Source organism: Tachyglossus aculeatus, chromosome 16, assembly GCF_015852505.1.
Source record: "Tachyglossus aculeatus isolate mTacAcu1 chromosome 16, mTacAcu1.pri, whole genome shotgun sequence".
Classification (NCBI taxonomy): Eukaryota; Metazoa; Chordata; class Mammalia; order Monotremata; family Tachyglossidae; genus Tachyglossus; species Tachyglossus aculeatus.
This window is the reverse complement of record NC_052081.1, coordinates 7,233,108-7,253,751: the sequence shown is the minus strand read 5'-3', so window position 1 is coordinate 7,253,751 and position 20,644 is coordinate 7,233,108. Positions and strand designations below refer to the sequence as shown.

Genomic DNA, 20,644 nt, shown 5'->3' with positions numbered 1-20,644 from the left:
CTGGCGGTATAATTGCTGATGAAAAATACCACTCTTTATAACCAAAAGATGAGGACTTATTATATTAAATTTTAAGTAAAGTGGGGTACGTTGGAAGTCCTCCTTGAAATTATGACAGAGTAAAAGAAGAAAACCTCAACCTTTCATTTAAAAGAAGGTGTGTGAGACCATTTATCGGGAAAGCTATTCGGTATTTAATGGAATGTGCTAGTCAGGGCCCCATTATACATTTAATAACTGTGACTTCAACTGCAAAAAAAAATCATGAAATTAAAAGACAAGTGTTCAGATTTATTTGGAAATTCACAGTTTCTAATGGCACTACAGCTCTGTAGTTACATGTTACAAGTCCTCCTCTTTCCACATCGTTTGCATTCTGCCCTGGGATGACATAGCTTCCCTTGCCCGACCCTTTCTAGTTTGGACCACTTGTCAAGGTGATTCCTTCCAAATCAGACCTTCTTTTTCTGATTGGCTAACTGTGCAGAGTAAAAAGTACAGCACCTAAAAAGTATTTGTAAACTAACATGAAAGCAGGAAAAAAAAGGCTTTAAATAAGTCACATTACATACAAAATACCCAGGAAAGGTATTTAGACCAGTTTTTTTTTTAAGTATCTCACTAAAAGTGCTCAATAAGTTATAATTTAGACTTACAACATGGACCTGTCACACTTAAGAGGAATATTTTGTTGCATCCATTCACTGTTCCATTCACACAGTATGGCAATCCTTTACTCAAACACACAGTCACTGACCAAAAAAACCCAACCAAACAACAAAAAAAACCCACAACTAAAAGGAGTATCAACACAGACATACCAATACACACACAAATCTGCACGTTAGCCAAAACAGAAGCACACACATTCTGGAATAATCCTCTTGAACTTCACCAATTGACATGGGTGGGCAAACTCACTGGCAGACAACTGTACAATGGTTCCCAGCACCCCATCTTTTTAGGTCAAACTTAGCTGGCCCCGCTAGATTTTCTTCGTCCCAAACTCAGCATCTACTAACAGAAAACATTAGTGATTGAAGTGTCTCAAAGGATGAGTGCTCCATGTAAACAAAACTCAAACACAGCTCCAGAAAAACTGTATCGGTAGCTAAATACCTTAAAGTTGAAGAGAAATGTCTGGGAATGATGTTTGTCTGCATGAAGTAGTCGGTGCCATGGGTTACACTAAGTTCATTTCACTCTCTCATGCAGTTTGTTATTTTGGACGCAGGATTCCACTCCAAATCCGTTCAACCTGCTCCCGTGGAATAAGTGTGATGGCCCTTTTACGGACGTTTGCCCAGCGAGTTTGCTAACCCAGACCTTGTGGGCACAGTCCCTTAAAAATCTTTACACTATCTGACCTCCGCTGCTGACCTCCAGCTCTAGGCCAATTTACAGCACTGTAGTGTTTCCAGCTTCTAGAAAGCTAGAAATGGCAAAAGAAATCTAATGACAAACCAGTTCATCTTTTTCTCCTCTTCCAGTGGCATTATAAATAGACAAAAAAGGCACATAAATATGGGAAGGTGCAAGAAATAGGAACAAAGCTAAAGGAAGAGGATTAGGCTTTCATTCCTATTCCCCTCAACGAACTGGGCTTCAAAATGATCTTTGCCCCGGCATTTTAAACTGTGAAAAACGTCTTTATAAAATGACTCCAATCGTCTGTGTAGGAAGCAATCGGCCTTGTAAAACGGCAGCTTAGCCAAGATTGACACAATCCCACCTACTTCAAGGCAGAGACCCTAAGTTCTGAATACTCTTCCCATCAAATCACTCTGTTTTCAACTTATCCCCAACCCTCTGTAACTACCACAGGCGGCTCTTCCAAGATGAACCCCAAAGTCCCCAGACGCCAAGTCCCAGTAGCTTTAGACATGTCCCGACACTGCTGTGACACCAAATGTCCCCACTGTGATCTCCTTGTTTCCTTTGATGATGTCGTGCAGGCTCGGCATCGATCCTGACTTAGTCTGTATTAGAGTCTTGAGCAATTTCCCTTGGTCTTGAACTTTAGACCGCCTTCGTTTTAAGGCCCGCTTCTCGGTTTTTGTCTTTTGGGGTTGTCCGTTGCACAGGCTCGTGCAGGCTGAAATGCCACAAAAGTAGGACTCCTCCGACTGCGAGGAGGTTTCTGAGCTCCCTTCGGACGGAGGGCCTTTATACGAAGAGTGATAAACCTCCCCCATGTTAGAGAAGTCTCTCTGGTTCGTAAAGGGCTTCCTTCCTTTAATATCTCCATTGGCAACGGGATGCAAAGGGTCTGCGGGCTTTATGGTCTCGATTTTTTCCGCTTTGTATTTACACCGTTTTTTCTACAATGCAGAGGGAAAGGGAGAGAGTGAGGATTCTAACAGAGCTTTGGCCAACTGGATCAATGGTGCCACCTCTTGGCATGGGGAAATTTCTGCATTATTTTCACTAGCACCACCATGATCCCTCCCCTCATGTTTTACACTGTTTGCACAGACGGCAGGAGGTACGATACATTCTTTTCCCACAAAACTGGCAGATACCAGAGCACCGACTCCCGTGCTCCGTAAGGATCACTATTTTCACACCCTTCTCCCCCACTACCCTTTCCATGGATGGAAGAAGAGCCTTTGCCAGCGCAGTGGGAGGGGCAGAACTGCTTAGAATTCCAATCTCCCTGCTCTTCGGTTTTTGTTCCTGTTTTTCCTAGTCCACAGCATCCCTCCCACCCAAAATAAAACAAATTATTTTCCCACAAAACTGGCAGATACCAGAGCACCGACTCCCGTGCTCTGTAAGAATCACTATTTTCACACCCTTCTCCCCCACCACCCTTTCCATGGATGGAAGAAGAGCCTTTGCCAGCGCAGTGGGAGGGGCAGAACTGCTTAGAATTCCAATCTCCCTGCTCTTCGGTTTTTGTTCCTGTTTTTCCTAGTCCACAGCATCCCTCCCACCCAAAATAAAACGAATCATTACCTTCTTTTCTGGTGAAAACTTTACGGGCTCTACAATGTACAAATCATCAGGATCCGCTATGAAGGAAAGGGATAGATGGACAAAGTACAATGTGGTTAATGCTCTAATTCACTAGCAATAATGTAACCCGTTTGGACAGAAATTAGTTAAGTTTTGGCTAATTACGAGAGAGAGTGTGTGTGTCTGAGTGTGAGCGTGTGTGTGTGTGTGTGTGTGTGTGTGTGTGTGTGTGTGTGTGTGTGTGTTTCCCAGAAGTACTCCGTTAAATTGAGGGTGCTGAGAGAAGAGGGTTGGTGCAATTAATTTGACCAGGAGGCTGAAGGGGAGGGTGGAAATGGGTTGTGAGTAAGAAAGCCCCAGTTTTGTGAATGAGTGGGAGAGTCCCCAGTTTTTCTGTACGTTTTTCCAGGATCCCACAGAGGAGAAAATACAGAATAAAAGGGGTCCTCAAAAATCCCTTTTAAAAACATCCTCCACACATAAAGTTAAGCTTGTGTACTTGTTCTTAGAGAACAGGATATTATTAGCACAATACAAAACTCCAGTAAATGGCAAAAAAATCCTGTTCTGACTTTCTGCCTGCTCTTTATGGTAGTCACCTGGAGTTCCCAGTGAGCACTCCTGACTTACTTCCTTTGACACTCTGGTCTCAAACCAGGAGTTAAACTGATTGTTAGGATTGGGCTTAGTTTTCAGAGCTTTGCATAGGAGTCAAGGAGGAGCCCCCACATAATTAGCAGGGATCCAGCTAATTTCCAAGGAACCATTTTCTAAACATTAGAAGAAGGGGCTCACTTTCTAACCCATTTTATTTTTTGGGAGCCACTGAAGAGATCTGGGAATTGCTAAGCTGTATCAACTATGATTTCTGGGTTGAAGGCCAACACTTTTCACTGCTGGTGGTCTACCAGCTCTGAAACAGCCTAGTTTGAAAACACCACCCATGTAAAGCAAATTCTCCTTATGTCAGAGAACTAAATCGTGTAACCCACAACATACCTTCTTTTCCAGATAACTGAAATGATTTGGATCGGATGAGTGGAAATGACGTCCTCCTTTTCAGATTCATATCATCATAGGAAGAGAAGCACCTACACCGGTAAAGGAAACCATTCTTGATTTTTAAAATGGAATACTGGCTTGCTCCCTACCCCTCGCCTCCCCAAGTTCCTTTCAAACACGCTGCTTCTTCTGCCCCTCCAGAAGGCAAAGTGCTACATGAAGGACAAAGATGTGCAATGTGTCATCTCAGTGTTTCTATTAGGAATCTAAGATGGTAGCCTATAAGAAAACTTAAGTGTTTTCTCCTCCTGTACCAATTTGTTGGCAAAAGCCTAGTATCCAATAAAGGAGGAAAGAGGAATATTGCAAAGGAAAAATGTTGGATAAAGGTTACCAGACAACATCAGAGACCTTGAGAGCAAAAACAAAGTGGGGGCACTACATTACCTTTTAGGGCTGGGGTAATTATTACTTTTGGGAAGTCCTGAATTGTAATCTTCATCAAAATGAGAAGAATTCCGGCATCGCTGCATACATAGCATCAGCCCCAGGATAACACACAGAACCAACGAAATCACAAGGTAACTTTGTCGATCCGAAACCTAGGGATATGGTAAATCACACATTATAAAAATGTGGTAAAATTGGATCAAAACATTTAGCTTTTCATTGGCATGGTCAAGGGAAGATCACTTGAGGAGCTGTGATTTACATCTGGTGGTTGCCCTCAGTGGGTTATTAAGTTGTCAGGGGCAGGTGGATTGCACGGGTTTTTGGAACGGTGAAAGCTGTTTCTTGGAATCCTCCTCAAGGCAGAAGAGTCCTTTGGGATAAGTCCCAAGAAGGAACTTTATTCAAAAAATTCCCATTAATACATTAGACAATTAGAAAGGTTGATACAAATTGTTGAGAGGAGATAGGAGCCATTTCATGGGAATTTAAAGGGTGCTTTTATGAAGTTTACTTTTACATGTCTTCAAGCCTAACTTCAGAAGAACACTTTTCGCCCAGAGTGACAAAGTTTGAACAATTAGGTAAACAGAGAAGTAGCTTGGCCTTACTGGAAAGAGCATGGGTCTGGGACTCAGAGGACCTGGGTTCTAATACCAACTCTACCACTTGTCTGCTGTGTGACTTTGGGGAAGTAACTTAGCTTCTCTGTGCCTCAGTTACCTCATCTTTAAAATGAGGATTAAGGCTGTAAGCCCTATGTGGGACAGGGAATGTGTCCAGCCTAACTAGCCTGTGTCTACCCCACATTTAGTACAGTGCCTGGTACTTAGTAAGTGCTTAACAAATGCCATTAAAAAAAAGCAACCCATAGCATGCCAAATCTATATATATATATATATATATATATATATATATATATATATATATATAAGGAAAACGAGTGGTGTTGGAGAAAGACTCCACTTTTTAAAATAGCAATATGATGTGTTTTCATTACACTTGACTTGGATATAATAGGGTGGTTGAATTAGGGAATATTTTTCTCAAAAGTTCTGGCAGACCATGATCCACAAGTTTACTCAGGTAAGAGTTGTGCCTGTGTGTGTAGCAGCTAAAATAACTGTATTTGTTAGGTGCTTAGCACTTAAAAAGATCATCAGGGCCTACATGGGGCGCACAGTCTAAGTGAAGGAGAACAGTAGTGAATCTCCACTTTGCAGATGAGGGACCCAGAGAAATTGAGTGATTTGCTCAAGGTCACACAGAGGGAAGTGGCAGAGCCAGGATTAAAACTCGGGGCCTCTGACCCCAGGATTGTGCTCTTTCCACTAGGCCATGCTGCTTCCCAGCCTCTCCTCCACTGAACTGCACAGGTTAAGTAGTGCTCTTACAACTTTACAGAATGCAATGTAGTAAACTAGCAATCAGTGGCTAAAGGAATTTGCACACAGAGTCAGTCACGGGGGAAATCTTTGAACCATTTGCCTCCTAACCTGCTAATTCCCATTTAATCAGTGGTTACTCGAACACAGTTTTCACATAATGAAGTCCGTCCCTCTGTTTCGCTGGGTTGCAACTGTCCTCTTGACACTGTGGATAACTTGTGCTCATGATTTGTTATTCAGCCACATGTATTTTATCCAAAGACTAGATGCTACCCAGAGAGTGCCTTTGTGGAGCTTCTCTGCTTCAAAAGAGCTACTCTTTCACATCATTTCTGCCACATTTTATTATGGATCTTTTGTCTGCATCAGGTAACATTTATTACCTGAATGTGAAAGTGAACACCACATTCACAGGCATTTGAGTAATTTTATGTTATTATTATGGCATGTGTTAAGCACTTATGTGCTAAGGACTGTTCTAAACACTGCATAGATTCAAGTTAAACACAATTCCTATCCCACAGAAGGCCACTGTCTCAGTAGGAGGGAGAATAGGTACTTAATCCTCATTTTACAGTTGAAACAGATACAGAAGTTATGCTTTTTTATGGTATTTCTTAAACACTATGTGTCAAACACTGTTCAAAGGGCTTGGGTAGGGACAAGTTAATTAAGTCAGACCCAGTCCCTGTCCCACATAGGGCTCACAGTTTTAAGGAGGAAGACAGGTATCCCCATTTTACAGTTGAGAAAACTGAGGCACAGAAGTAAAGTGATTTGCCCAAAGTCACAGCAAGAAATTGGCAGAGTCAGGATTAGAACCCAGGTCCTTTGGACTCCCAGACCTGTGCTCTCTCCACTAGAGCACACTGCTTACCTGTAGGACAGACTTTACTTTCAGAAAATATGATTTCTTCCTGTAAAAGATTTTTAAACCTAGACATTTTATTTCCAAGGGCTGCTACATAACTTCATAGCTGTATTTTAGGTATAAATACCTAAAGAAGAACATACTGTTCTTATTTGAAAAGTGAATGAATGCAGACAATGCTGATATGTTCCATCCAGCCCAGTATTCTGTCCTCAACATAACAGAAGTGATCCTTGGAGGGACTGTCTTTAACCACCTTGGATACCCTGGAAAATAAACCTACAATTCCTACCTTTCCTCCTCTCCATCCTTAACATGCCCTCCAGTAACTCATTAGGACTTCTCATCCAGAATGTTCCCAAGCCCACTTTGAACCTGCTTGTTTCAGCCTGAAATTTAACCACCATAAGAACCAGGGTGATTATGATTTCTTCAGATTAACCCTAAGGGTGATATGTAACGGGAGTACTAATGACATTCTCCCAAGCCTGGATCACTTCCCATTCTGAGACAACAATTACCTCTCGCTTCAGTTCTGATACAGTTGACGACAGATTGGAAACGAGCTGGGTCATGTTGGTCAGCTGGGCTTGCAATAACTGAATGGCTTCCGTCTGTCGCTGATCCTGGTAGGGATAGGAATGGTTTTTACATTTTTTCACTTTTCAATTTACCTCTCTATAGGAACTTTCTAAACCACTTAAACTTTACAGTTCTGGAAGAATGGTTAGTTTACCAGATGAAACAAAAAGGCTTTAGAGCAATTCATTTACTGAATGTCTTTTCTTATATATATACACACACACGTATATTTAAATATATACATATATCTTCCTTCATATTTGAAGAAGACATCAGACCCTGACATTAACTTATGAGTGCATTTGTGGCTGAATGGCCAATGTGGAACCCACAGTCCTGGACTGACTGTGAACACAAAAAGACTGTACCTTGTTGTGGTTTTAACGGCTAATGATTTTCAATGCCTGGCCTTGTTTTCTCTTGCACCCCTTGTCTTTCACTCCTTTCTAGATAACCGAGAGACATGCTGGTCTCTCCTCTGCAACTGCCTTCCAGTTTTCAGCTTGGATGCAATGTTTGATGTTTTGTTTCAACATGTCCCTCTGCCCTCCTTGCTCTCCGTTTGCCAGTTTTAGCACTTTATGCTCCAACACATTCTACCCAGCATCAAGTAAGACGAGCCTCATTTCGATGAACCACTGACACGATCCCGATGGAACTGCTTAAAGGGGCTCGATGTGGCATCTTTGTAGGGTATAAATCTCCCAACTGCAGAGAACGTTATGCAACACTACAGCTCTGTAGACCTTTAAATTTGGACTTGAACCTGATACCCTGCTGACATCCTTTGTTTCAAAGTTTCCCAAAGGATGAGCTGACCTAGGTAAGAGTTCTGTGACCTGATTTGCTCTGTAATGCCAATATAAATTTTTGGTTGTGTATATGGCTTCCCTGCTACAGGCTGACATCACCTTACTTTTCTCAAGACTTACCAAGCTGTAATATCTGGGCTGATTCAGTGAAGTGGTCTACGATCATTTGCATGTCTTCTTGTGTGCAGGCCTCTAGGGCACTGTCAGCTGACTACAATAATTCTTGAATGAGGGATTCTAGGACTTTGGATGATGCACTAAGACCGCTGGTGTGCAAGTTTCTCAGAGGTGCCAAAGTTTATTGTAACATCTGGCTCAGGGTCTCATCCAACCCAAATGCACAGAGTAAGTACGAGAGGCCTAGCCGGGACTGCTCCCCATCCCTGCTTTACTCCACTGGCAACTGGTAACGTATCAGACAGGGCACTTCTCCCCTGGCCAGCCAGCCGGCCATAACATTGTGAAGTAGTCTTGGGATCCTGTTGAACTTACAGGGCAGCCAAATTTAAGTACTTTTCAGAATCTACATCTACTGATGGTGCCAATGCTTTGGAAAGGTCTAGAAAAATACAGAGATTCTTGGTGCTATTCTCTACACTTTCCCAGAATCTGACAGTGCAAAGATCATTTCTGTTATACTACAATGTGCTCTGAAAACAACACTTTTTACATCTTTTAGAATGTTATGACCCTGTACAAGCCATCACTGCATCTCTTAAGAGTGATGATGGCTCCATCCTCAAACCCAGGTAGGGAAGGAACAAATTGTACTTTTCAAGTGACTAATACAGTGCCCTGCACACAGTAAGTGCTCAATAAATGACTGACTGAATGAATGAAGAGATGGCTTACCCATTTCGGTATTCTCCTCAACCTACCTTTTACAACTGAAGAGGCAGCCCTTCAAAACATAAAAAACCTTCTACCATCCAAAGGCAACTATTCAGAAGGTGTCTACTTAAACACTAACACAAGCTCTTCCTCAATGTAAGAGACCCTGAGATGCTGCCACAGATTTACAAAATGCCACTATTCTTACCCTCTTCAAGAAGAAAGGCCAAAGATTAGTAGATAGTGGAAATTAGAGGCATCTCGGCTAGGCAGTAGCCTCAGGGATGAACAATGAAAGAATAACTAGCAATTTAACATTCCCAAATCACAATGAGGCTTTGGACTATAGACTTGATCTTTGTGGCACACCAGGTTCAGAAAAAGCGCAATGAGCAGCATCATGACTTTTCGAGGTTTGCATAGATTTTAGAAAGCATTTGACACTATCATTAGATCTGGAATTAGGAAATTGCCTGGTAAATTTGGCAGCCCTGAAGAGTTCAATTGAGATTTGCAGGTTACTTTGCAATGGCATGGGAGATCTGGTGGTGCTCTGTCCAATCAATTTCCCATCACCAACAGGGAGAAGCAAGAATACAAAGTGGATGGAGTTCTGTTTAATTAATTTTAAGGAGCCATGTTAGAGTATGCAACAAGAGAGACCTGAATGCATGTACTGGATGGCAACTCTCTGTTGGTGTATTCTCCCATGGGCTTAGTACAGTGCTGTGCACACAATAAATGCTCAATAAGCACACCTAATTTAAAGGGGGGTGGCGGAGGGAGGAAGAGGGAGGGAGACAGAGAGAGGGAAAGGGAGGGGGAGAGAGAGAGAGAGCATGCACACGCATGCACACAATGCAAGCTTGCAAGGACAAGTACACACGCTTACTGGCCCAGGTGGATACATAACAAAAAGAGGACAGGACAGGGAGGGAAGGAAAACAGAGCACATAAGCTGAAGGTAGGATGGAAAGATGAAGGGAAGTGGGCTGATAGCTGAGCCTGAAAATCCCAGTTGCTGAATCTATGCATTTTTTTTTTTCCTCCAAGGGATGCTGCACCAAGAAGATAATCAAATTTAAATGTCATGGATGAGTAATTTTTTTTAGTGGACCTCTAGGGTTCACAAAATTCAGCCTGAAAATGACTCCATTCATTTATTCAATTGTATTTATTGAGAGCTTACTGTGTGCAAAGCACTGTACTATCACCAAAAAATGCAAACTATCAACCACATTTACATGAATTTAATACTTGTTAATTTATCCTAGCTACGATGCACTACCCAATTCCGATCCCAGACAGACACTGCTACACGTAGCAAGTAGGTTTACCTGCTCTTCTGCTATTCTTGAAGTGTTCTGAAGTTTTATTATTGTCTTATTGAAGGCTTTCTGCATTTCTTCCATTTGTTTTCTGTACCTGTGAAACAAGAGAGGCATTCAAATCCATTTCTAATGTTGCTCCTTTCTTTTCAGTAGGTATTTTGGTTTTTTGGGTTTTTTAAAGCAGGGGAGGCAGGAGGTAGGAAGGAGGAAGGGGAAGGGAGAGTTTTCCCCCAATCTACTCATGCTAGGATCAAATGGCTAAGGCTTGCTTGTTTCAACATTCCAACTTTAAAAGTTAAATTCACAAGACCCAAGACCGATTCCAGTCAACTCCCAATTAGGTGAAAATAAGAGAACAAGGATAAACAAATCCAGAGACATCATCACCTCAGCCATTTACTTTGACTTCCTCTCTCATAAACTGCCAAAAAATGGGAAATAAAACTAACCTATATTGAGTTTTACCTACTATGCCTTTTGGTGGAAGTTTGATTGAGCAATGTGGATCAAAAGACAGTTAGCAGTGGGACGTGGGACCAGAGTAAGGAGGAGGAACAAGAAGCCTGCACAGCCCGTGAAACATGCTGTCGGCCCTTGAAGAATGTTTACGAGACAGTTACAAGTTTTATTAACAGGCATGGGGCACGGGATGGAGCAGGAGAAAAAGCAGTGGACTACCTGTGAGCCCCTGAGCGACTACTCAGCATTTGCCTGGAAGTTTTACGTCTCCAGCCAAAGTTCATCTATCCCCATGATTCTAACCTGCCATTTCACAATTACTTCTGATAAGTCATGCACACGCTCTCTCTCTCTCTCTCTCTCTCTCTGTTTCTCTCTCTCTCTCACCCACCTTTGGCTAAGTTCCTCCAGATAACGACCACTCAGGGACATGTTGACTTCTAAGGCTTTGATCCGATTGTTCAGTCTCATAAATACGGACTCCTTTTGATTAGATCCATGAACAAGATTGCCATTGGCATACCCGAGGTCCGTGGAATTTTGCAGTTCAGCATAAAAATCTGTGGCTGTCCTCTGCAGCCCCCCTGACACAGGGAGAGCCAGAAGTGCATCTTCAGGGGCCTGCTCTTCATCTCTTACTTCTGTTACCGGAGGAGACTCCACCGCAGGAGTCGAGACCGGCCTTTGGGTGTCGGCGGGGGTCGCTCGGGCTTCCCCCGCTTCAACATCCGAGGTGGTCACGGGGTAGTCGGCCTGCGTTATCGTTTCAGGAGGCGTGGGGACCATCGGGGCGGAGCTTACGTCCACTTTCAAACTGCTGTCCCTGGCCTCGCTGAGAGTACTGGTTTCAAAGATGGCCGAGTGCTTCTCCTCAGCATCAGCGCTCTCTGATCTCCGCTCCGTTTCGGTGGAAGCGTCGGTGGTTCGCTCCCGAGGAACCACTTGGGAGGCCGTTTGCCCCACCTCGTGTTTTGTGGGCTTAGATCCCTCCCCTTGAGACACGAGCTTCATTTCTGGAGTAACCTCCATTGGGAGGGACTGAGAAACCGTCTGCGGGTGGCTGGGCTCCAGCTCGATGGCATCCACCGTGTGGTTTGTCAGCTCCTCTTGGACCGCGCTCCTTAAGCCTCCCACAACAGGGGCTTCGGATTCTCCGGCCACGACGTGGCTGTCCGATTCCCCGGGGGGAGGCTGAGTCACTGAAACGTTAGCCAACTCTGTGGGAAGTGCCGGTGGCGGCCGAGGAGTTTCGGGAGACTCCTTCTTCTTGCTGCTGGTGCTGCGCTGACGGTGAAGAGCAACTGCTACAGAGCACCACTTAAAGAGATATTCTGAGAAGCTCGGGAGGCAACAGCTGGCGGCCGCTTCACTGCAATATATTTGGGTCTCAAACTCAAACCAGGCCAACGATTCTTCTTCCTGCTCATCGTGGCCCAGGAGGGTCACAGTCGAGGGGCTTGTCTCCTCCTCCTCTTCTTGGACCAGTTGAACAATGGGGCTCTCTTTTGGAAACTCCAAGGTTGATGGCTCTGTATCTGGTGGATGGACTTCAGTAGTTACAAACCTAGGGACAGTTGAATAGAACCAGGTACATGATGAAATGGCACTTCCCCCCTCTAAAAACACTTTCTACCTGAAGTCACAATAGGTGAGAAGTTTGGCATCATGCAGTCAGGTGTTTTGTGACATCCAGAATTTACCCAAACCCCACACACTTGCCCTAAATTTCAGTCAATTGATGATGTTTGGGTGCAGAGCACTGTACCCAACAGAAACAAAGCATATCTCAAGGTGGAGCTTTAAAACAAAACAAACCCAAAACAAACAAAAAACACCAAAATAAAACCAAACCAAACCAACAAAAAGAAACCCAGAACACATACACCTGCTTCTTCTTCATCATATTTACTGAGCGCTTACTGTTTGCAAAGCACTGTGCTAAGCGCTTGGAAGAATACAATATAACAACAGACACATTCCCTGCCCACAACAAGCTCACAGAGCTTTATTTTTTTGTGAAAGTGATTTCTAAGAGGTTTTTTTTTAAGTTAACACTAAGAACCTGGAGTCAAGGGGCCAGAAATCAAAGAACACGGTGCATTCAATTATTTATTTTCACTACTGAATTTGTAAATATTTCTATTTTTTCCCTTTTACTGAAAGCTCTGCGAGCAGAATGGGTATTTCCTGAGCACAGTGCACTGCACCCAGTGGGTGCTCAAATACTATTACTTCTAACTGCAAAAGACAGTCTAGTTTCCTTTCATATTACTCCAATTAAAACACATACAGCACATGTTCATGTTTTCCAGGCTGGATTTTGACCTAGTAGATAGAGTACAGGCCTGGGAATCAGAGATCATGAGTTCTAATCCCAGCTCTGCCACTTATCTGCTGTGTGACCTTGGGCAAGCCACTTAACTTCTCCGTACCTCAGTTACGTCATCTGTAAAATGGGGATTGAGACTGAGCTCCATGTGGGACTATGTGATTACCTTGTGTGTATCTACCCCTGCAGTTAGAACAGTGCTTGGCACATAGTAAACGTTGAACAAATACCATAATAATATAATAATAATTAGTTTTTTAAAACTAGTTTAATTAGCATTTTCCCTTAATTCGTTCATTCAATTGTATTTATTGAGTGCTTACTGTGTGCAGAGCACTGTACTAAGCGCTTGGGAAGTACAAGTCGGCAATTAAATCAATACCTAAAGACTTATCCTAAACTCTAACGTACTATTTCTTGGCAGAGGGGGAGGAGGAGGAGTTGAGTGGAATTGCAAAAAGGACTTTTTCCCTTCCTCAAACTAGGGATCCTTATTCTTTTCCAGGTACATTTATTTCTCAAAGGAGTAACTACATCCTGAAAAAACTAATTTAGAAACAAAAAGAAACAGATCGACATACACAGTCTTCACAACAGGGTGAATATTTTCAGACTTTCAGACAGGACAAAAAAAAAAAAGAAAGAAAAGCTCATAGAAGATATTTTCCAAGAAAAAAAAAATCAAATTATGTTAGCCATTCATTTCTCTATAAGAGAAAGTTAAGAGGGCCCTTGAGATTGAATCTTACTTCTGTTACATTCTTCTTCTAAGAGCTGCACACAATACACACTCAATGAATTATGGTAACCACCCCCTTTGTCATCTTCTCTTCCTATCCTTGCACACACCTGTAAGGCTGGAGCCTGTATCTCAGATGTCCTGACCCTGCCTTTCTTTTCTACCCTGGGATGCTACCACAGTTTATTTTATTTTATTTTATTACCTCCTCAAAAGTCAGTAAGGAGAAGGAGGAGATATTGCAGCAGAAACAATTATGTGGGTAAATACAGTATCTCTGGCTTTCAGTTGTCACGCCAAACTCATATACTTCATTTAGCTCTGAACTTACACACTGCTATCTCTATATTTACATCTGCACAGTCCACTCAAAACAATAAGTAATACTAATAGACAGGAAATGTTGTGTATGCCTAAAGTGATTTTTTTACAATAAAGGAATTAAAAGAAATTAAAATGCAATGACCACACAGCTTGGTACAGTAAAAGACTATAGACATTGTTATAGTAACAGGTTGGTTAGTATTCTTATCTATAAACACCAAACCCCAATTAGATTTAGATGGAAAGAAGTGCTGCATGTAGAAAGCACTAATACTTAGCCAGAGGTGAAAAACAGACAGGGAGAAGAGCCTTAGTAGGGTTTTCAAGGTTGCCCAATAACCTCTAGGTAACTGGATCTACTCCAACCTAAGTGTTTTAGGAATTATCAATAGCTCTTCTGGCACAAATAGTGGAAGTGGAAGGAAGAGACTTGGAGCAAAGTAGCTCCTTCTCCAATGGAGAAAGGAGGAAAACTTGAAGGGCGAGCAAAAGCTTGAATTAGTGAGACTCTAAAATTTGGGATCAGAGACCCTCTGGGCCTTCTTAAGTCTTCCTTCAACCACGAAAGTGCATATTAGAAACCCGATAACGTATTAGTCTTTTTGCCCCATCCTGTCCTCTTCTGGCCCCACTGCCCTTCCAATTCGATAAAACTCCAGTTAACAACATATTACTTACCCTGGAGAAGGAACGGGAGTTGGTTCAGGCATATTAGGTGCAGCTATAGTAGTCGTATTCTCAGATAGACTCTTATTTCCTGTTTGGGTATGAAGGCATGGAGTTAGTTATTTCTGTGACTGGCAGACCTCTGAACTTCCAGAAAATCAGACTCTTTAACCACTCCACACAATAAACCGATAGGGTCATCACAAATTCCTGTGTGAGATGCGGGAGCTTCTAGATGATCCACTTTCATTCTGCCACTCCTTATGAGGTGTGGCAGGAAGCTGGGAGGAGGAAGAGGGTGGGACCGGTATGCTTGCATGGTTGACACTTCTCTCCCAGGCTTTTCTGTGCTGGCTCTCTCCAACAAGCTCCCCTACTGCCACAGCTGGCTCCCACCCGAGGTCATATGGAGGGCCTTAGACTAGTAGTTTTATCAAGAGACAAACACAGATCTTAAAAATCAATAGTACCTTCTGCTTCAACAAGGTCTTCAGTTTTTGCTCCCAGAATGTTAGCGGCAATATTCACCATATTCAGAATGGCATCTAAACAGAACACAATAGATCAGCAAAAAGATACTGCACCTACAAAAACCTGTCAAATTTGCACTGTAGCTTGTAGTCTATTTTAATTAATTACAGTGGCCTTCTGTTTTTAGATTGGTTTTTAGAACCACCTCTTTGGTCAAGACAGCCCATAAGACACTTTAATAAAATGCCTTTTTCAAAATTTCAGCTGAACAAATGAAAATGCCCAGGTCTGTATTTACAAAATTCTACTTTCTAACTTTAGCAGCGCCGTAACAAAATAAATAAGGAAACCCCATACTGTACTTTAAAAAGCTATTTGAAAATGACTTTATGCTAGGCTCCAAGAAACTTTAAAGTCTTACTTTTGTCATCTTTGTCAGTTCTCCCCACTAAGACTGCAAGGTCCAGGAGGGCAGAGAACTTGCTTCTTTTGTACTCTCCTGGGCCCTTATTATATAGTAGCATTTAGCATGCAGAAGCTGCTCAATGAATACCACTGATGGATCAGCTGAGTAGACCAGTGGGTTAAGGACCCTGGGTGTTAACCCAAGTACCTGGAGGTCTCCAGCTGGTGCTTAATTTATAAGGGGGCAGGGGAAAGAGTCAAGGGCTCCCATGAGATGTTCAGACGTGAAACATGAAACAGAATTCAGAGGTTCCCTGGCTGAATCCCTGGCCCACTCTGGCTCCAATGATTTGGTCTCAAACCAGAAGAGCTCCCTACAAAAATACCAACCCCCACCTAGATCAGGAACAAAAAACCCAAAGCCCAATAAATCCAGAAAGTCTGATCCCTGCTCACTTCAGAGTTATCTGATCTTCTCAATGGGCATCAGTGTCATAACACCGCATTTGTGCTACACTACAATAAATAATAGCTTAAGAAAAATGTTTGCACTGTATTGTACACAATAACAGAGGAAGTCTATGAGATAATGGTTTGGTTTATGAAGGTCTGGACTGTCCTTTTGATAATTTTACCAATGAAGTAGTTATGTTCCAGGCATATTGTTTTTCCTCCACTATTGGCCAAATTTAAGATAAGAGATAGTAAATAAAAAAAAAAAAATGCTCCATATCACTTTGAACTAAAAGCCTAATACCCTGGGCTTAAATATAACTTAGAAAAACACTTATCCTTATAAAAATTTACAGTGACCAGAATGCTACCCTCATTCCTGCTTTATATTTCATGTTTCATTGGGCTTTTTTTAAAGGGAATGTAAAACAAGTCTACCAGTTCAGTGTGGGATCATGGAATGCCTGACTGAGCAGATATAAGATGATTAGTCCATCTGAATAGCTGGACTATGTTCGTCGTGGGAGTAACAAACATGCAATTCATGCCTCTTATCAGCCAGAAGTAGAAAAGTCTTTCAGATATTTTTCCCAAAATATAAATATGACATATTCACCAAGACCTTGAGAACCAATGCCATGGGGTGAGGAAATATCAGACATCAGCAGCAGCAGCATGACTTAGTGGATAGAGCCCAGGCTTGGGAGTCATAAGGACCTGGGTTCTAGTCCCAGCTCCTCAACTTGTCTGCTGTGTGTCCTTGGGCAAGTCACTTAACTTCTCTGGGCCTCAGTTACCTCACCTATAAAATGGGGATTTAAGACTTTGTGGGACAGGGAGTGCATCCAACCTGATTTTCTTTTGTATCTATTCTGGTGCTTAGTACAGGCCCTGGCACACAGTAAGCACTTAAATACCATACCATACATATAGCACTCATGGGAGGGGAAAAATATCAAAACAAAATATCAGAATATTAAAACAATACTTACTTGTAGCAGAGCCAAGGAGATTTTTGGAAGATTTATCTTCCCCTGTATTGTAATCCAAAGGATAATCTGTTTAAAGAGCAAAATTTACATTTTTTTAAATTACACCAAGTTAAACTGTGCTCATAAACAAATGACTTTCTAGGAGTAAAAAGACAATTCAGAATGGACAGTACCTCCCACAAAAATCACATGGGTAATATTTAATGCAATATGACTGCAGCAATGAAAGTGGGCATCAACTACCCCAAGAATCCAACTGACTAAGCAAGATCTGCGGGCCATTTAAGTCATGCTAATGAACTCTAGAAAATTAGCCGCCTATGGAAAAAATTCTCAATTTTTTATTACTGCTGTAGCCCTTCTCTGCTCCAACAGATGCTTTCGAGGCCAGATACATTCTCCTGCTTTTTCCTTGGCTATTCTGCTCCCCACACACCAAAGTGCTCTGCACAATGTGGACTCCCACAGGATGGGATAACTGTGACACGAAGTCACTTTACTGGTTTTAAGGAAGATAAGATGTTACAAAATAAAGTCTCAAAGCTTGCAAACTCAAGGCTGAGAGGTTCTCAGAATTCTTACGACTATAGGAATTTAGATTAAATTTTAGATATTTATGCACCTTATGAAAAACTGATAAATTAAAACAATGAGGCCTGCCCTTGGTCTAGTCGGAAGATCACAGCTCTGGGAGTCAGGAGATCTGAACCAATCATGTAAGCACAGGAGTGCCTGTTGAGGCTAAGTCACCGGTGGTGAAGGTTTCTGACAAAGGACCACCTAGGGTGTGCCACGAGGAGGACAGACAGCAGGAATACCGAAAATCAGCTGGTGGAGTTCACAGTGGCTATCAAGCAACTGCGTCCTGGCCTACGGCATTCTGACAGAGCTTCGGCATTCTGCTTAGTCGTTTCGGCCATAAACGGCTTTTGAACATAAAGAACTTCTGATTGCACTATAGCAGTGTGCTGTCCTGCTACTCTTCTCTTGCTTTAGACTGGGCCTGGGTTCTAATCCCAGCTCTGCCACGTGACCTTAAACTTCTCTGTACCTCAGTTACCTCATCTGAAAAATGGTAACTTGATCCCACTCCCTCCTAATTGAACTGGGAGCCCTACGTAGGACAGGTACTGTTTCCAAAGTGATTATCTTGTATCAACCCTAGCGCTCAGTACAATGCTTGCACACAGTAAGCACTTAAGCACAACAACCACCATGATGATGATGGTGATAACAACAACAATAATGCAGAATTGAGGTTTGGCATCCCCATCTCATTCTAAAAAAGTCAGGGCACTAGAAACAGAAGTGAAGGGTGAATGTTTGAGGAGCCTCAGTAGAGCTAGGATTACCTCAATCATCTAAAGCCTCAGGCGCATACGCTGTAAAGCGCATCTCTGAAAGTCACATTTTAGGCTAAGACCAATTAAATTAAGAAGACACAATATCCTCATTGTGGGCATGGAACATGTCTGCTAACTCTGTTGTATTCTCTCCCAAGCATTCAGTACAGTCCTCTACACATAGTAACTAGGTACCACTGACTGCGATTAATAGCCTTCATTTGCTGAAAATATCACTCACCATAGTCCTCATCAAATAATTCTTGACGTTCTGAGTGGTATTGGGAATCAGCAATTTCCTCATATTCCTCAACCATGCTAGTGCCAAACACTCTGTAAATAAATCATTTAATGAACAATTCTCAAAATGCCAAAGAAACCTGAACAATTTTTTCCCCTCAGCCCCACCCCACTCTCTTCCCAGTACAATGCAAACAGTCCTAAAATTAACCTATTAGTTTTGGTCACTTTCACTTACATTTATTATTTTCAGTTCTAAGATACTTAGATTTCCTGTTCTTAAAATTCTTTACTTCCATTGATAATGCTGAAATTCTGAGGTTTTTAGTTCAACCAATAAATAAAACAGTATTGCCATTCTGAGATGCTTCCATTAATTTATCTGATTAATCAAGTAGCTGATGACCTAAGTTGAGAAAAACATCTGAAGATTCTAGCTACATATACAAACTTGTTCTCATGTGGTCTGATAGTTTTCAAAATTGTGCTCTTACCAATGACAATGGTAAGTTTCTCCACCTAAAACATCTCTCAGGAACAGATAATGATAATTTTATTTCAACTACTTAGTTTAGGAAACTTTTCTCAAGGCTGAAAATGAAATGAAGTGAAATCAATGAATCGATTACCTTATAAGGCTTAATGGGCAAAAGTGTTCTGATCCAAAGTGTGATACCAGCTCTACCTAAAGAGTAAACGTATTCCAAATGGAAACACAATCAGGGTTTAATTCAAAATAAACATCAAAGTTTTGTCTTGCACATTTGCTATAGATGAAGTGTGACTGCCCAAAAAAGGGTTATACTGGCCATGCATTAATATGCTAAGCTGCAGAATGTTCCAAGCCCTGTGCATTTAACATTCCCAGTTAGAAGGTTGCTAACCTTTATGTACTTGATGAACATCTGAAGCAAGAGAAAGGAAAGAAAAAAATAGATATCAGTACAAAGTCTAGTTTACATGCCACAAGCAATTTCAGATAATTTTTAAATTACATTTAAAAGTATAGAGGGAAATAAGCCAAGTGGATAACATTGTAGTAGTCTTGCCATTTAGGTAAGAATTAAGCTTTATTTTAAAACCATTTTATCTTGTGGTAGACAGAACCTATAAAACATGCATCTAAATGCTTACATAACTAAGCTTGGTTTAAGACTGGATTTCTAGTTCAATTTTCATGAAGATCAATGACTAATATTTGAGGTCTGGTTATTACCAGACAAAAATAACTGTGGAAGTAAAAAATACTCCCTGAGAGGGAATTAAAACAGTATCTGCAGAAGCTATCTACTCTACAGGTATTCTAAAGGAGACAAAGCACAGCAAGACTAAGCATGAACTTAGATTCCATTAACAATTTCTAAGTAAAATTCAGTTTCTTTCAAAAAGGTCTATCATTTTCACTAAACTCAAGTAACATTATCAATAACCGAGAATATACAGGGAAAATGGATCTTGGTTACCTTTCTTAAACGCTTTCTTAAAAGCAGATATAGTAGACTTCAGTTTTTTCCCCCCAATTTGGGGAAGGGCAAGTGAAAGACAGATATGGAAGGAAGGTAGGACACAGACCATTATAGACAAGTTCAGATTAGTAATAATTAACAACCTGTTTGACTTTTAAGTCTGTCAAACCAGCAAGAGACTGACCCCAAAGAATCTTGCCATTTTTTTCCTGAACCTAGTGAGCACTTTGTTATATATTTTTTCCATAATAAAAAAGAGCTCATTAATTAGACAAAGAGTTCTATTGTAGAACTTTCACATCCCGGGAAAAACTGCCCTCAAATTAAATATTATGGAGTTTTTAAGAAACAAAATGAAAACTGAAATAATTTGAAATTCATTTGATCTCCTGAATATTGCTGAACTGTCACTAGTCAATCTCTATAATTTATTTTGGCTACAATTTAATAGTTTTAAACAAAGCAAAGAATACTACAAGTTTACCCTTTTGCAGATGCCACTTAAATGTAGGCTACAAGATGACAGAGCAAA

General features: G+C 41.5%; 1 protein-coding gene across 5 annotated transcripts in view; it reads right to left on the bottom strand.

Annotated features, from left to right (window-relative positions):
• Positions 1–270: 270 nt before the first annotated feature.
• The window catches only part of SUCO (SUN domain containing ossification factor), a 62,868-nt gene continuing 42,494 nt past the window's right edge, over positions 271–20,644 (bottom strand). For 3 of the 5 annotated variants that reach the window (XM_038757575.1, XM_038757576.1, XM_038757579.1), the window contains 13 exons: positions 19,531–19,551; positions 19,276–19,331; positions 18,648–18,739; positions 17,064–17,129; positions 15,213–15,287; positions 14,755–14,833; positions 11,076–12,248; positions 10,232–10,319; positions 7,191–7,295; positions 4,408–4,562; positions 3,958–4,049; positions 2,959–3,014; positions 271–2,321 (listed from right to left, as the gene is read on the bottom strand). In XM_038757575.1, coding sequence (XP_038613503.1) covers positions 1,878–2,321; positions 2,959–3,014; positions 3,958–4,049; positions 4,408–4,562; positions 7,191–7,295; positions 10,232–10,319; positions 11,076–12,248; positions 14,755–14,833; positions 15,213–15,287; positions 17,064–17,129; positions 18,648–18,739; positions 19,276–19,331; positions 19,531–19,551 — 2,502 coding nt within the window. In that variant the 3' untranslated portion in view covers positions 271–1,877. The remainder of the gene's footprint in view (positions 2,322–2,958; positions 3,015–3,957; positions 4,050–4,407; positions 4,563–7,190; positions 7,296–10,231; positions 10,320–11,075; positions 12,249–14,754; positions 14,834–15,212; positions 15,288–17,063; positions 17,130–18,647; positions 18,740–19,275; positions 19,332–19,530; positions 19,552–20,644) is intronic. The other 2 variants (XM_038757577.1, XM_038757578.1) reach the window with 1 other exon arrangement.